Source organism: Ascaphus truei, unplaced genomic scaffold (genome assembly GCF_040206685.1).
Source record: "Ascaphus truei isolate aAscTru1 unplaced genomic scaffold, aAscTru1.hap1 HAP1_SCAFFOLD_2570, whole genome shotgun sequence".
In the NCBI taxonomy this organism is placed as follows: Eukaryota; Metazoa; Chordata; class Amphibia; order Anura; family Ascaphidae; genus Ascaphus; species Ascaphus truei.
The window spans coordinates 1-17,853 of NW_027455504.1; the positions used below are offsets into that span (position 1 = coordinate 1).

The 17,853-nt window shown below is 41.4% G+C and overlaps 1 protein-coding gene across 2 annotated transcripts; it reads left to right on the forward strand.

The window, feature by feature from the left end:
- The first annotated feature begins 1,447 nt into the window (after window positions 1-1,447).
- LOC142481359 (GTP-binding protein Di-Ras1) lies at window positions 1,448-16,079 on the forward strand. Of its 2 annotated transcripts, none has more exons than XM_075582828.1 (2): window positions 1,448-1,900; window positions 9,976-16,079. In XM_075582828.1, exon 2 carries the CDS (start codon window positions 9,995-9,997, stop codon window positions 10,589-10,591), a length of 597 nt encoding a protein of 198 aa, XP_075438943.1. In that variant the 5' UTR covers window positions 1,448-1,900; window positions 9,976-9,994; the 3' UTR covers window positions 10,592-16,079. The 2 variants fall into 2 exon arrangements, with proteins under 2 accessions (XP_075438943.1, XP_075438942.1); XM_075582827.1 differs by having other exon boundaries at window positions 1,449-1,686.
- The last annotated feature ends 1,774 nt before the right edge of the window (window positions 16,080-17,853 follow it).

The following is a 17,853-nucleotide window of genomic DNA, read 5'->3' on the forward strand; positions in this document are numbered from 1 at the left end:
TACAGTACATTACCATATGTCATAGGTTTTTCCCAGAGGGATCACTGGCGTAGGATAGATGAGAACTCACAAAACACACCTGTTGTTGAATTCTGATTTTCTACTCAAACATACCAACAGTTATACCCAGACCTTCTTGCATTGAAACGCACATAAGCCCCGCCTCTGTCGTAAATCAGTTCCAGCTGACATGACCAGAAAGAAAAAAAATCTCCTCTTGTGACGTTTAAAAGCTGGCTCAATATATAAAGGCCTCATAACTTTATCGCCATGATACTTAGACACACATGAGTAATATCAATAGAATCAGGCGAGTTTGCTGAATGTAACGATATTAATTTTGACCGGCATGCTCCTAAATTTGAGTGACAAATGGATATCTGTCCCTGGCCACCTTCTACACCTCAAGTGTTTGGCCTTATTGTATTCGTCTCCTTGAAAGGATGACAAATATCTAAATGTTATATTTCAGAGTACGTGTCAGGTTCAGGATTCCATATTTTAAATATCCTTTGAACGGTAGTGTTAGTCACACCATGTGGCAATCTGTAGAACCCTTCCAGGAATGCTTTGCAAGTACCTTTAAAAGTGTCCTGTTAATGGGGTGTCAGAAGAGCCATAATTTAATCCCAGCTCTGGCAAAACAAATGCCCTTATCTCTAGATTCTATCAGTCCCATATAACACATATTTCCCTTTCAGTGGGCCATCAGTGATGCCCCCCAATTAAACCCTGAAGGGTCTTGACTTGTAATGAACACAATTTCTTGTATTTTTAAGCCAAACTGTAAACACATTAACCCCTGAAGCCCCACATTGATTAAAACACTGAATATTCCCCAACATTTTTATTACACACGGTAAGAAGCCACAAACAAAAAAAAAAACAAGTTGTGTTTGAAAGATCTCTTCACTGTCACAACCTCACAGGGCACACAATAGAAAGACCCCTTAAAAATGATCCTCCATGTGAATCCTGCAGCTGAGATAGAAGGAAATAGAAAGACCCCTTACCCCCCTCCCTGATTCCTGGAGCTGAGACAGCCTCTGCAGAGCAGATTTTGTGAATTCACTGCAGTTCTCATGCCATATGAGCCTCAAATTTCAGACCCAAACCAATCCATTATTCATCAGTTCCCTTCTTGTCCTTCTTGTAAGAATGAGAAGGACATAACATTTCAATTCTCAGCTCACAGCAAGAGAACTATTTCTCCAACTTTCCCCACCAGACACGGGTTAACTCGTCCTCTAGTAAAACCAGACCCTTGTTTCCAACTACTTAACCTTCATTACTCGGTTTCTCTTTATTTCGATGCCGCATAACTGGATTTCTAGGACATACATTCCTGGGACAAACCCTGTGTTTCAGGTCCTCATGTGAAACTAAACCACGTTCCACTGTGCACTTCTCACTTCCAACCTACATACAGTTAAAGTATTTACCCTTGCAATGCTCACAGACCCCGTGTCCTCCGCCCACCTCCTTGCAACCCACGGGTTCCCTGCGTGTTCCTGAGGAGTCACCCGGAGAGGTGCTGATCAGTGACAAATTACAACATGTCCCTGAATGATTAATCACTGAGCGCAGGAGGAGAGGGGACCAGCGCCAGAGAGAAGGGGATGGAGGAGGAGAAGATGAGAGCTGCATGGGAATTGCTGCGCCTGGCTCTTTAGAGGACAGATCTGGGTAAGAAGACAGGAGATCCGAGCTGAGCTGGAAGTAGCTCTCATCATCATAGGTTTTTCATTGAGGGTGGAAAAAAAAAAAAGCAGCAGAAGCCGAGAGAGAGGCAGCTTCAGACTGCAGATAAACCTTGGTCTGCATCGCTGGAAAACAATGCTATAAAACGCAGGAAGGGAAGGAGAGAGAGAGGAAGAAGAGAGAGAGAGAGAGAGAGAAGGTGAGAGGCTGGGGCATTGATTCCATTCTTTGTACTTATTAATGTTATTTTGTGCAGTGGTGGCATCTCCTGAAAGGCGACAGTAAAAATCCTGCAGCAAAAGAGTCAGCATTTTAATGAGGAGAGCAGAGGGAGGGAGTAATGTTACAGGAACCAGCACTTTATACAGAACAATAGGAGGATTGTAATACATGCAGTGTAATCAGTCCCATCATGAAGAGAAAATAAGAAGGGAGCAGCATAGGAAAGGGCTTGTGAGGGATATATATATATATATATCTATATATATATATATATATAGATATATATATATATATATATATATATATATGTATCTCATACCTTATACATTATACAATATATACACACATCACATATATATATTGTCATGTCGGATTCATTGCCTCCTTTATAAAGTTATCTACTCATTATATATTCAACCATACAGTAATTCAGAAATACTTATACTAAAAACCTACTTCAGCCCAAAGATGCCCTACATTTGAGAGAATTGACTAATGCTATGCTGAATTGCTGTGGTAAACACTGCTGTGATAATTAAAGCCCCCACTTACTACTTGTATTATCAGTGGTATTTTTGTAATCAGTGAATGTTGTTGTGATTGAAGCCTCGGCATTTGGGTTGTAAATCTCCCTCTCTCTGCTTTATTTCTGGGAGAGCACAATTAATGGCCATGCCAGTGCTAACCTTCAGCTGGTGAAAGTTCGGAGCACTGACCCTGCGTATATGATGGTAGACCCCCTGCTTAGCAACATGAGAAAGGCAAAGTCTCACACATTCATACTATGAAAAGATTCCACTGTGCACTGATGGCAGCTACAATCATTATTTGATCCAGGGTGTAAGGGCACCTATAGACTATGGTTGATTGTAAAGATTTCTGATTGTGTAGGGAATAAAGAATATGGACCTCTCATTTCAGGATATCATACAGCACAAGTTAAGGGTCTATCATGAGCTGTTTTGCCTCAAGCTTTTGTCTGATAAAATAGAGCAATGAAATAAACAAACAATACAGTGAGGGTGGTATATTAGGAATTACACAATGGAGAGAGATTGGGCTATTTTCTAAGGTCTCTTGGCTGCAAAACCAGAGCAAAAACAGAGCCGTCTTCATCAAAGAAAATGAATCCCATTGAAAGCAGTGGGAGTTTTTATTCCCTTTGATAAATTTGGGCCAATTCATTTGCTCAGACTTTGCTCCAGTTTTGCAGCCGGGACACTTTAGTAAATAAACCCCAGAATATTTAAAATCATGATATTCTGACAGAACAGGAACACAACATCCTGGTGCATCTACAGTAGAAGGTTATTGGATGACATTTACATTATAGTTATCCTCTTATTTACTTTGTGAGAAGAAGAGAGTTTTTGCTCATGTAGTCAAGTTGAAGTTTTTCAAATCAGTCATGACTTTTGTTAAACTTATAGGTCAGGCAGATCTGGTTTATGTGCCAGGAGACCTTAATCCAATTAAATTCATCCAGATATCCCCCCCCCTCTCCCCAGACCACCACCCTTCCCTCCCCACAATATCAGTATACTGTACATCACATTTGCAAAAGAGGTGTCTGAATTTTTTCTAGTTAATAAGCTTCTTCACGGCCTATGGTGCATCTGGAGTTTTCAATGTAAAATATAGAACTATCACATTTCATCAATGAAAAAACAAAAACCCATCGAAAGTAGCAATATTTCATGTCTTTAGGCTGCTCTCTTGCACTGTGTGATGTTAATAAGCTAATCATTAACTACACATTTGATATTAGTACATAAAGAGATTTGGATTTTTATTCTTAGGACATAAACCAATGCCCAATATTCAGGGGCAAAATAAATGAAATATCTATTCCTAAATTTGGTCCTAGCCGTAACACTGAAGATAGGTTTACTGTAGGTCGGTGAATTTTGTAGGATTGTGCATTCTAAAGATTAAATGTATTGAGGCTGAAGCAGCAATGAGAGGTCGGTGGCACCAGGATGATGCACAACTGCTGCTCCCCGCCCCTTCTCCTTTGTTTCTCATTGCAGTGGAAGGAAAATCCTGCAATTATACATTCACAATACGTGTCAGAGGGGCTTGGGTCAAGATCTGGGAAGGAATGTGGCTCATTCTGGCTATTATGAAAACCATAGACCCCTCTGCATAGGCTATAGCATGAGCAACGTTTGTTAGAATTACACTGTTAAACGTCATCAACATTAAACTGTATGAACATGTTACTAGGTAGAACTTTCTGTGCATATTTTTATTTTCCACAGTATATTTCCGGTAATTCTCTATTGTTTTAGCGCTGCTGTGTTTTTTTATTTTATTTTTCAAATATAATTCTAAAGTTTACGCATACAATGAAATAAGACAGCATATAAAAAATAAACAAAAACACACATGGTACATCATATACGTCAAAAGTCAGTCTATACTTATCTCTGGATTATCGGATCTTATTTATTCATGTATCGACTTCACTAGTACAGTACTTGATCACTGAACAATGTGTCCCAAAGACTCAGATCACCTGCATTAGGACTGAGAGAAGTATATATATTCCAATGCATTCGAATTACAATGCAGAGTCCCAATCTGGAGGGTACTCGACAAGATGTTATATTGTCTGAGCAGACTAAGAAATAACCCCAGTCCAGAGCTACCAGCAAAACCATGAGAAGTTTCATGTCTACAAGACTAGGGCTAACTGGACCACGTCCCATAATCCTACCTGGAGGAGGAGAGATGGATTCAGCAGAGTAGAGAATCCAATAAATTCAAACCCACATAGGATTCAGCAATCTAAGAATAGGAAGAAAATCTTAATCGCACATAAGAAAAAAGAGAGAAAAAAGCGGAGCACTGCCAGAAAATTAAATAAAGACTGGGGCAAAAAAATATATTAAAGATTATTATAGATTTAAGATTATTATTGATTTAAGATTTAAGATTACTATATTAAAGAAAATCGCACATAATCAGCAAAAACAACAGCACGTGTATGTGGGTCTAATTTTATTTTTATGTAACGCCAACAACGTACACAGGGCTTTCCAAAATTACAATACAAGGTAAATTACAAACTATGGGGATACGTGCAACAGGTAAATGACAACAAAAGGCAATTGTCCTGCTTACATAATTACATTACACAACCTCACCGTGCAGTCTGCGGTCCTGTAGCTTTTATTGGGTTTATGTGCAAGTAAGTCGAGTGTTTATTCCCCAATGTTGTCTTTATTTGCCATTTCTCCTTTTCTGTTACCTGTGCATTTCCCTTCCTGTAGGTCAGTGTGACAGCACAAGCCATGTAAATGTAATATATAGGAAGTGACCAGCCCCTGAGCTCAAGTCTAGTTCATTATCACTTACTTGATACTTTGAATGCACTTGGTAATGTAATGATGTGAAGGTCTCTCCCATCACTGACGTGAGCCAATGAGAATGTTGTGTGTTAAGGGGTTAAAGCATGGAGATTTATGTCTTATATAGGGGCACATGCATCTAGTGCCGGAACGGTGTTTATCTAGAAGTGAGCTTAGCCTGAACCTGGATCCGTCATTGATGGCACACTAACATGAAATGTGTTTTAGAATTTCTGGTGACAGTACCCAGGCTTAATAGAGGTGCTGGGGGGTCAGCTGCACAGGAGACCTCACATTCTTCAAATATCCCTCAACCAGATGCGAAACGGTGACCGTTCATAAATAGGAGATATCTTGCATATGGTTACAGTTCCCAGGGAAGAGAAACATGTATTTATGACCAGGGAACTCAGCTGATTAAATGGATACCAAGGTCTATGTTATATCGCTGATATCTGTTAATTATACAAATACCACAGCGCAGATGGCGTTCTTCTAAGTAGTATTTGAATAAAGATATGGGACATGAGGAGCGCATGCGCGGTGTGAATGGCAGCGGGAGTGTGATTGAGTAGCTCCGCTCGGGCCCAACAAGAGTTCCAGACAAACATCTCTGTCATGGCACCAAAATGTAGGAAAAACTGCCACAAAAGGCACTGGAACCTGCAAGGACCACACACATGCCCCCAAAAAGTAAGAAGCAACCCGCGATGAGTGACGCCACAGACTTCTTTAGGAAGCAGGGTCAGCACCAGGAATGAGAAAATGGTGGCCCCTCATAAGAACAGGAGGCGGAACAGGCAAGGCTCCAGAGGAGGTACACACCACGAAGGCCACAGAAACGTAGGAGATGGACCTAAATATCCAAACCCTCTTCCAGACAGAGCTGAAAGTAGCACTGAGGGAGGCTAACGGAGATATAAATGCCCCAGGGGAATGCACGGACTCTCTAGACAGAGGCTAAAACAGACTCCATGTTAGGAGTACAGAATACCCTGCAACCAGAATTAAAGGATGCATGAGATATCATTACAGAATTAAAAGAAAAAGAAGAGAACCTAGACAATAGATCCAGGAGGAACAATGTAAGGATAAGAAGAATCCCAGAGGGGGTGGACGATCTGGAAGCCTATCTGCACAGACTGTTCCTCTTCCTGATACCAAACACAAATCAGGAAATGTTTCACCTAGGCAGAGCACACAGGGCCCTGCACCCAAGATCAAGAGCAGGGGAGAATCCACGGGATGTGAATCTGAAATTTAATTACTGTAAAGGAGGACCTGTTGAGAGCTGCGAGATGGGTGAAAAGAGTAGCCTTTGAAGAAGTTAGCCTCATGATATTCCCAGACCTCTCACCAAGAACACTGGCACGCAGGAGGGAAATTAAGCCAGTCACTGAGAGACTGAGGGGAAAAAATATAAAATACAAGTGGGGATTTCCCAGCCTGGTTGTGCAGGTCAATGATCAGCAACAGCAGGCCAGACCACCAGCAGAGGGAGAGAGGCTACTGGAGAAGATGGACCTGCTGAGCCGCCCCTCGAGGGGCTCCCCCCATAGAGAGCAATGCACTCAAGCATTGCAGAGATCCTGGAACCAGGTGGCGAGAGATTGAGGAACACTATGGAACATTCAGGTTTCACCAGAGGTGACAAAAGTATCCACTAAGCAAGAGACAGTCAGATTAGAAACCTAACAAGACGAAGGGGGAGAGTTGTGGCAGAACATCCTGACCCAGGCTACCAGAAAAAAGAAAACACCCAACTTGGACAGTAAGACCTGGGAGCTCATTGGGAGTGAGTTCCAAACAAAGGGTGTTAAAACAAACGTTGGTATTTAGAGTACTGCAGGTTACAGTTTTTTTTAGATATGTGAGAAAAAAAGAGATTGTTGGAGTAATGTATAAGATGTTCAAGGTTATATGTGCAAATGTATAGTTTAAATGTGTTATGCATTAAAAGATAAAGGTTAAAAAACAAGGTCGGCCAGGCAAGCGATTTTGATACCCTTGAGGGAACTGTTCCCATAAGGGAAGACAGTTATCCCCAATAAAAGGAAATCCAAAAGGTGAAGAAAGCGGAGCACAGCATGCAAAAAGTATGGGGCTACAATGCAAAAGCTACATTAAAAACAGCTTTATTTAGTAGGGTGACAACATGGCGTGAGCAGAGTGGATCAGTCTAACGCGTTTCAGCGCTTTTTCACTCTTTGAAAAAGCGCTGAAGCACGCGAAACATGGAGAGACTGGAAATGTGGGCAGGTAAATGGCAGATGAGGTTTAATACAGATAAATGTAAGGTTATGTATTTGAGAAGCAAGAATAAACAGGCGACTTACAAATTAAATGGGGATAAATTGGGGGAATCCTTGATGGAGAAGGATTTAGGAGTGCTTGTAGACTGCAGGCTTAGCAATAGAGCCCAAAGTCATGCAGTAGCTGCAAAGGCAAACAAGATCTTATCTTGCATTAAACAGGCAATGGATGGAAGGGAAGTAAAGATGGAAGGGAAGTAAACATAATTATGCCCCTTTACAAAGCTTTAGTAAGACCACACCTTGAATATGGAGTACAATTTTGGACACCACTTCTTAGAAAAGACATTATGGAACTAGAGAGAGTGCAGAGAAGAGCCACCAAATTAATAAAGGGGTGGACAATCTAACGTATGAGGAGAGGCTAGCTAAATTAGATTTATTTACATTAGAAAAGAGGCGTCTAAGAGGGGATTTGATAACTATATACAAATATATTCGGGGACAGTACAAGGAGCTTTCAAAAGAACTATTCATCCCAAGGACTGTACAAAGGACTTGGGGTCATCCCTTAAGGTTGGAGGAAAGGAGATCTCACCCGCAACAAAGGAAAGGGTTCTTTACAGTAAGGGCAGTTAAAATGTGGAATTCATTACCCATGGAGACTGTGATGGCAGATACAATAGATTTGTTCAAAAAAAAGGATGGACATCTTTTTAGAAAAGAAAGTTATACAGGGATATACCAAGTAAGTAAACATGGGAAGGATGTTTATCCAGGGAATAATTCGATTGCCAATTCTTGGAGGCAGGAAGGAATTTATTTTTCCCCTAATGAGATATCATTGGATGATATGTCACTGGGGTTTTGTGTTTGCCTTCCTCTGGATCAATAAATGAGTATAGATATAGGATAAAGTATCTGTTGTCTAAATTTAGCATAGGTTGAATTTGATGGATTCATGTCATTTTTCAACCTCATCTACTATGTAACTATGTGACTATGTAACTATGTTAGTTGGATAGCTGCGTGTATTAACCCGGATCACATATACACGTCACGAGCTCACACGTGTACAGTACGTGAAAGTTGTAGATCCACAAAGCTCCGTTAAGTGACATAACTATGTTAACTCCAACTGTGTATCTTCAAAGGAGAACAATGTAATGTTAAAGTCATGTTTTGCTCTGTAAAGAGCATTACGTTAACTATAACTACAGCAGTGTTGGTCAACTCCAGTCCTCCAGGGCCACAAATAAGTCAGGATTTAAGGATATCCCTGCTTCAACACAGGTAGGAATGATTCCAATAACATAGCATATGGTTCCAGCGTTATTTCCCTTTCCTCCTCTCTTTTGCAACTTGAGTTAAATACCTATTTAGAAGTCTAGCTAGAAGCAAACCAAGAAAGACATAACGTCCCTGTAGGAGACATGTGTGGAGGTACAACCAGGGACACATATTTGGGGGAAATAAACCTGGGCTTTTATTCAGCCCGTAGTTTTAAACAATACAGTTGTGAGGAAGCAACCAAATAAACAAACAGTCTATCCCTTTGTAAAGCCTAACTCAGTTTCCCAGTCCCTATCTGCAGGGCTGGGAGGATAAGCCTCTTTCCAACCTATGACCCCAAAGTCCAAAGAGGTACCTGTAAGCGAGGGCCCTTTGTCAATCTCTGGGTTGTGTTTGTTGGGAGCAACATTCTGGCGGCTTCCAGGGTTCGCTGCACCCTGGATGTAGAGGGTCTGGATTCAGGGTGTCTTGCAGGCAGCACAGTCCTTCCATGCTCAAGACAACTGTTACTGTGAGTATCTTGCTGGCAACACAGTCCCTCTGTGCTCAAGAGATCTCTCCTGCAAATTAAGCAGGAGGCTTTTCTACCTGCCTGAAGAGCCAGGTGGAGGCTGGTTATTTGTCTGTAGCTGCAATTAACCAGCACCCTGCTTGATTCCTCAGACCAATACAGGCTTTCTTTTGACAGGGGTTCTGCCCTGTCACATTATTAGAATATAATGCAACATTATGTGGCAATAACATGACATTAAGCCCATGCTAATGAGATAAATAACAGCCATTGTTTTTGCATATAATTAGATTTGAGAATATGCATTAACCTCAGTGACAATAACATCCTTTCCTGTTTTAGGGAATGTGACGAGCCCTGATTTAATGGAGCTTTGTGGTTTAGTTGTTCTGCCAAACTGATTACGGTAGATCTTGTCATTTGTCAAAGTAAAATATTTTATCATTCTTGACGCCACAACTACTTTTATTTTTGGTTTGGTTTGGTTTGGTTTGGTTTGGTTTGATGTGTGTGTTAGTGAAAGGACTTCTAAAAAAAAAAAAGCCTTTATTTTTAAGGAAAATAAACAGTCAAGTTATCGAAATGTATTACACATTTACATGTGATTTTATGTTACATATTTTCTTTTTTACTTTCATTCTAGGACTTTAGAAGCCGTTAAAATGCCAGAGCAAAGTAACGACTATCGGGTGGTGGTCTTCGGAGCAGGGGGCGTTGGGAAGAGCTCTCTGGTCCTACGTTTTGTAAAAGGAACATTTCGGGACACTTACATTCCCACCATTGAGGACACATATCGCCAGGTTATTAGCTGTGACAAAAGTGTCTGCACCCTGCAAATCACGGATACCACGGGAAGCCACCAATTCCCCGCAATGCAGCGACTCTCCATTTCCAAGGGTCATGCCTTCATTCTGGTATTCTCAGTCACCAGCATACAATCCATTGAGGAGCTGAAGCCAATCTACCAGCAAATTCTCCAGATCAAGGGAAGCATAGAGAGTATCCCTGTCATGCTGGTGGGCAACAAGTGTGACGAGACACAGCGTGAAGTAGACACAAAACAAGGCGAGGCGCTGGCCAAAGAATGGAAATGTGCCTTCATGGAAACCTCGGCCAAGATGAACTACAACGTGAAGGAACTCTTCCAAGAGCTGCTAAACCTAGAGAAAAGGAGAAACATGAGTCTAAACATTGACGGCAAAAGATCCAGCAAGCAGAAGAGGGCAGACAGAATTAAGGGGAAATGCAGCCTGATGTAGGGAGATAGAGTGTTGACATACCCATTCCATGCTCATTCCTAGTCCTGCTAGTCTTTCTCTCAATAAGGTGAAGGATTCACGTTGCTTGCTGCATTTTATCACTGTGACTGCACAGGCATTACTCTAACCGCCTTGCACATTAATTGTGCAGCACCATACGTTTTTGCCTCATGTCCTTATACCGTTATATTTCTTTTGGGATTATGCAAAACCTGCCAGATGGACACACTTTATCACAACTTTAAAAAAATTAAAAAAAACAACAACAACAAAAAAACGACATTGCTACTGTGAAAATATTTCTTCTCGTTCCATCTGGCTAATGCCACACAGAAGACGACAGCTTCTCAAGGGTATTCGGTCAGTAAACAAATCTACTGGCTGACACAAAACAAGACATATGAAGATCTCCATTTCTCTTTCAATTTACAGAAATGAGTTGCGCTTTAATAAAGAATCAGTACAAAATTAGGTGAGGTAGATACCAATGGTCGTGTATGGGACCTTGGGGATAAAAAGGAAGATGTTGCTTGCAGTACATATATCAGTGGATGTAGGAAAGTTCCACCTGCAACCCACAAACAAGGGAGTGCCATATGAAGCACTGCAGTAATGGCGAGGGCGAGAATATGCTGGGACATTTTGGAGAGGACTAAACTGGTTAAAAGGAGTCCAAAATGGCACTTGAGGTAGGAAAGAAAAATCCTCACATCAAAGTCTAGATGGTTCTTGAGAAGGAATAACATGTTCACACCTTTCATTGAAACAAACATCTGAAGAGCTAGATGTCTTTCCAAACCCTGAAAGAAGATATATTTGAAAATGGTGGCATTCATAAAATAAGTAAAAATAAAAGGGCCTATGGAATTGGCCTCATCATATGGAGGAACGAGTTTTAAATCAACTATACTACGAGGATCTCTACGCAAGATTATAAATCACGTATAGATATCGCCACATCGCTGCAATATTTCCTCTTTTGCGTTAAGATCAAATAGATAAATATATTTGCCTTCTGTAAATATGCCGAATTCAAAAGTCTCTCATTTGATAGCTACTGATTATAAAACCAGAGGCAAAACCGTTGCATTTATTACTTCTTACTACTAAAGTTATATTGTCAATAGCTTAAAAAAAAATCTGTGACTCATTCAGCCATGACATACTCACTGCTCCTTACTGATCTGAAACCGGAAGTTAAATGCCATGAAATGGTCACTGTCGGACATTGTTTTTGTTATTCACTATGTATTTTGTGTGGAATTACACTGAAAGGTATTTTTTTATTCTTAGACGTGCAGTATCTCGATGAATATAATGTATTTCCTGAAACAACCAAACACGTCGAGACAAAAGCAATCAAAACATATATTCTGGAGAATTTCTTAGTCTTATTGCTTCAAAAGAAGATGAAACTCACTCACAGAAAAGCTGTCCGAGATCACAGCAAGATCTTACGTATGTTGCAGGCTGAGTTCCTTTTCATTTGACTAATATGACAGATTGCTTTACATGAACTTTGGAAACTGGAATTACCACTTTGCTTCATATGTTGTGACAAGGTTTGCGCCCCCATCTCGTTTCTCCTATATATTTGTATCATTTCCTTTTATCCAGAGATGTCATTCAAACACATGTTAATGCCTGTCTGATAACCCTAACTACTGCAGATACCACAACGTGAAGCACTGCAAACCTGACCCGATTAAGTATTTGTTGGTAAATATGAAACCATTCTGATTATGCCAAAAATATAGGAAAGGGTTTTCAAGTGACATATGTAATAATAGAAGTGATATGTTGATTGCAACATTTACCATCCATAATGTAGAGATCTGGGCAAAACAGGCTGTATATATTTCCATAAAGACATTGGGGAATCTGAACATTAAATGAACCTGGAGAATCCTCACAAGGGAAGAGTAAAGGTTAGAGATGTGCGAAAGTGTCCAAAAGTGGTTCGCATACATTTTCAACATATTTTTCATAAACTTTGCCAAAGTCGTAAAATTTCCCTATGCTTGTAAATAAGCAAAAAAATGCGCAAAAATCACACATTTCTACCATTAACTCAAAGTTTTGCCAAGCTCTATGCTTTAAATATGTAAATAGGCTTATTTCCCAATTATCCCCGGTGTGTTCACAGGAAACTCTCCACATGTTGTATAGATGCGTGTTTTGGGAGGTATATAAGTCAATGGGTACTCTACTAGTTTGGCCTCTCTCTCCCACTCTCTCATCTTAAAAAGGCTTGGCGAATCGCTTGCATACTCTAAGGCTAGGTCCCTGCTGGCTGCTGCGGCGTGCGCTGCAGGACAAGAACCACCCCTCTATGGGGCCGGGCCGCCACCTACCTTGGTCGCCACGCTGCGCGACCAGATTTTTTTGAAGACAGTAAAACTGTCTTCAGAACTGCGACGGAGTGCTGGCAATGCCCCCGGCGGTTCAGCCAATGAGGGCGAACCTGCAGGGTGATGTCATGGCCGCGCCCCTGCCACACCCCCATCATGCCCCCCCCCCCCTCTGTCTTTCCCCCTGCAGCACTGCACAGAAGAGTGAACAGAGCTGCACGTGTCGCCAGCCTGGCAGGCGTACTTATAGTGCCGACACTGGGGCTGTAGCCTTAAGTTGCAAAAGGCTTTGCAGAAGAAAAAAAAAACTCTCACATTCTGCGTAGTTTACAAACTCCTGTGAAAGTTTCCCACATTTCTAGTGAAGGTCGCAACAAACAGAAAGGCAGGAATTGAGTTTGATTTCCTTTAACTTTTCTAAATTGCATGCAACTCATAACCTGGTATAGCTCAGGCCCAAGTAGGTGCGTTCACAAGCACAATTTATATAGTTATGGAAACAAACAGAATAGCACAAGTTCTACAACTACACAACGTGCACCCCTAGTTTTGACGGCAGGCTTGAAAAATGACAAATGTGTTTTCTTGCTCTGCAAGATGAAAACGACATGCCTTCCAAACCTGTATTACAATATCTCAACTGGTTTGCAGTTGTGTACGGTGTATGTCACCTGAGTTTCCAAAATGTGTCTTTGAAACTTGTTGAGATGGGGTTTCGTTCCATAAATAATACACTGTTAGCAACAACCAAAAGCTGTACAATCTCCAGGATAGGCAGGGGCGGATTTCTCACAAGGCTGACAAGGCTATAACCCAGAGTGGATTTGTGCGCGTGTCTAACCTTCTCCGGAGTGGCCCCCCTCCTGTAGCATCGCGTTGTCATGGAAACCCAACATCACATGACAACGCGATGTCACATGCCGCCGTGACGTCATTACGCCACTACGCTGCGGAGAAGGTCCACCTCCGAGCCAACAGGCGACTAAAAAGGTAAATCCGCCACTGAGGATAGGGTTTGAGGTTCCTAGCCAAACCAGTGTTACTTCACCATACTGTGCTTTAAACATGTTCAAAGTACAATTTTCTTACAAGAACAAGAGCACAAGTTAGTTTTGTAAGAACAGAGCAACAAAGAATACCAAATGCAAGACATTATTGGGGTTATGGTCTATGTGCAGGTGAGATGAACCCGTTTGTATTAGGATTGCAAAGCAGACGAGAACGATGCAAAATCTTTCAGCACAATAGATTATTATCATTCCACCACTGAATTAATATTGTATAGCGCTGCTTACAAAGTTACCACTCTTATCAGTATCTGAAAGTGATAACACAAACGAGAACCACACGCTTTTATGTTTTTCTGAACGAACAAAGGATCTTAATTCCCTTGTGTTGAGAGGTAAGGTGGTATATACCAGCGGTGCTCAACTCCAATCCTCATGACCCCCCAACAGGTCGGGTTTTAAGGATATCCCAGCTTCAGCGCAGGTGGCTCTGAGCCACTGCTTGAGTCACCTGTGCTGAGGCTGGGATATCCTTAAACCCTGACCTGCTGGGAGTATTGAGGACTGGAGTTGAGCACCACTGGTATATAAGGCTGTGCTCAGGGTGCCGGTGTTGCGACGTGCGCGTGCTTATGTGCGCGCCCACGATCGGGACTCTTACCTGTGTTCCTATGGTAGTATCTAAAGTGCCCGCGGCGCTGTAGCGCGTCGACGCTGCTACATTTTGGCCCGATACGTTGTGTTTCTGGCTGCAGTCGCATGACGTCAACGTCACTGAGCTGGTTCAGCGAATGAGGGTGTACCAGCTTCGTGACGCATCCGTGATGCGTTCGCCATTCCCCTGCCACACCCCCGATCGCCTCCCCAATCTCCTGCAGCCATTGTGCACACCGCTGGGGCTGCAGGAGCACGCACGGCGGCACGCACAGTAGCGCGCACATGCGCCGGCACCCTGACTTTAGCCTGACACAGACACGTTTCAGCCCTGGAAGACACCTTAAGTCCCATTCACTTGGTGCCTTTCCGAGCCAAACAGTGTATTTTGGATTAGTACCGCGTAGTAAATATGGGCCATAATTGAACTAAAAAGTGGAATCTTAAAGTTAAAACCCCTAATGTATTACATTGGTAAATATATATTGTCAGCCTTCCACAGCATACACTCAAGAATAAGTTTGCTATATAAGCAGACCCTCAACTTACCTCTGGAATGTTCTGCTTTCACAAATCACAATGCGAATGGGTGATGCATCTGAGATGTAGACTAACAAACACACTGCTCCCTTACACGTGAATAATATCGAAAAGAAGTCGCAATATTGGAATGGGTGACCCTTCCGCAGGTGATATCAAAACTAAGGAGCAAAGGGGGTTAGAAAAAGTGCTAGAAGATCAACTGAGAGAGCATAATTATACAATACAGTGTGCTCATTCACCCTCTACCCTCCAAAATGCTGTTAATGTAAACCTGTACATTACATTTTATACATCTGTTGGTAGATAAACAAGTTGTCTTTACATTAACGTGATTCTGACAATAAAATATGCTTCTATGTTGCTGAAATATTCAAAATATTAAGTATTCTCTGTGCACCTAACTTTGTAACATCACAATGTAGCATCGAATATCTCCCAACCATGTGGCATCTATAATCTGTGACCACTCCACGTTCTTAACGCCAAACATGACGCAGAACATAACATTATTGTGGTAATACTTAAAATACATTCAAACGGAACAATTTTTTTGTTGTTGCAGGGAACAGACAACGTAAATAAGGTTAAATGTTCCCAAATTACATTTCTCAAAATCCTAATAAAATATTTATATTCCTAAGCGTTAATGTGATAGAAGTGATGTCCTTGTATAAGAAATTGAATGATGCCATTGAAGTAGAATCCAATATTTTCCATTGTTCATTTGTAGTTCTCTGTATCCTAAAACCAGCATGCTAGCAGGAAACGCGGTGTTGCATCAGATACTTTTATAAAAGTGCAAAGTAACGCTGATTCTAGACATAGTCTTCCTAAAATGTAATAACCTGCCCCTGTCTCCCCCACAAGGAATGTGTGTTATCTTGTAACTACTGTACTGTAAATAAAGCAAGTGCTTAGATAGCTCCTCTATTACTCTCATTACTGCACTGCACGGTAACAATGTGCACTTTCCTTGCAAGAATGTGAGAATCCGCAGATAAAGGGGGATTCAAAATCAGAGGTTGGGAACACATGGAAAGGAAAATGTGACAGTTGTGTGAAAGGCTTTTGTCCCGCGTCTGCAAACAGTTACTTGGTCCACCTTTGCCGCTGATTAAACCTTTAACATTAATGCAATTAAACAGCCATTGCATGCCATTCCACCCAGAAACTTTGAGGCCTAGTTGTCAAGCTCTTAAAAAAGTGATGCACACGCTATTGTCCTTTGTTACTGTGTGACACGGCGCTGACTTATGACAATATTGTGCGAGTGTAAAAAACAGAGAACTGCTCTCTGTGGGTTAAAGAGGAAATGAGCTACATATGAGATCTCTTGTAGACATTGTATGTATTTCATAATGTAATTAATACACACACTGTATAAAAAAATATACTAGATCCCAGGCGTGAGTGGCCACTGTTTTTGACATTTGGCATGTTTTCCAGGCTTTGGGTTATTCTTAATATTTGGCTCCCCGCGGCAGTTCCTAATGGACATTTTTGCTGGACAAGTAGATAAAAGATGAAAATATTTATCATCACCGGGGCTGGGAGACTCCCTGTAAAATGAGTGGTACATTCATGGAAACACCTCTATGAAACAGAGAAATGCAGCACATTGTGACACTGGACGGTGGGAGCGCAGTATGCATCATTTTATTTATTTATAAATTGTTTTGCCAGGAAGTAATACATTGAGAGTTACCTCTCATTTTCAAGTACGTCCTGGGCATAGAGTTAAGATGACAAATAATTCTTGGTTACATTAAGTGAGCAGGGTATACATTATATACAAGACATTGCATGCACAGTTAGAGATAGTATATATTATAGGCGTATGTAACAGTTACAGACCAGATTAAAATGTGAGACAGCCTTAGTTTTGAAAGAAATTAGACTCGTGGCGGCTGTGAGAGTCTCCGGTAGATTGTTCCAGTTGTGAGGTGCATGGTAAGAGAAGGAGGAGCGGCCGGATACTTTGCTGAACCTTGGGACCATGAACAGTCCCTTGGAGTCAGATCTCAGATAAGTGCTGCACGTAGTAGGGGTGAGGAGCTTGTTCAGATAGTCGGGTGGCTTGCCCAGAAAGTATTTGAAGGCAAGACAGGAAAGATGAACCTTGCGTCTAGACTCAAGTGATGAAGTTTGTGAGGCGGTGCATCTGCTTAGCGGAAGCATCACTTGGGAGTTTTTACTTAAACCTTCTCCATTGCATAGACTTAAGTGATGACCAATCTAGTTATTTGAGCATTTCGCAGTGATGTGTGTTGTAGTTGCATTGGAGAACAAAACTGCATATTGAATTGTAGAGGGTGTCAAGTTTGCTAAGGTGGGTTTGGGGTGCCGAACCGTATACTATGTTCCCATAGTCGATAATTGGCATTAGCATCTGCTGTGCGATACGTTTTCTGACCAGCAGACTTAGGGAGGATTTGTTCCTGTAAAGTACACCAGTTTGGCATACGTTTTGGATGTCAGGGTATCAATGTGCATCCCAAATAGTAAATGGGAGTCAACCCATATGCCCAAGTATTTAAACTTTGATGACCAATCTCAAACCACCACAAAGAATTGCATGTATAAAACGTTTAAGCCACTTTGAGAAGGTGCAGCTTAAAAAAAAGTAAATAACCATATAATACAAAGTGTATATTAAAACATATCCAAACAACTAAACACACACAAAAAAACCTCAAAAACCCTGGAA

Excerpts from the sequence above, each read along its gene's own strand:
- LOC142481359 (XM_075582827.1), top strand. The coding sequence starts at position 1,646 with ATGGGAATTGCTGCGCCTGGCTCTTTAGAGGACAGATCTGG. Across the intron at positions 1,687-9,975 it reads TCTTTAGAGGACAGATCTGG|GACTTTAGAAGCCGTTAAAA; the intron begins GTAAGAAGACAG and ends CTTTCATTCTAG.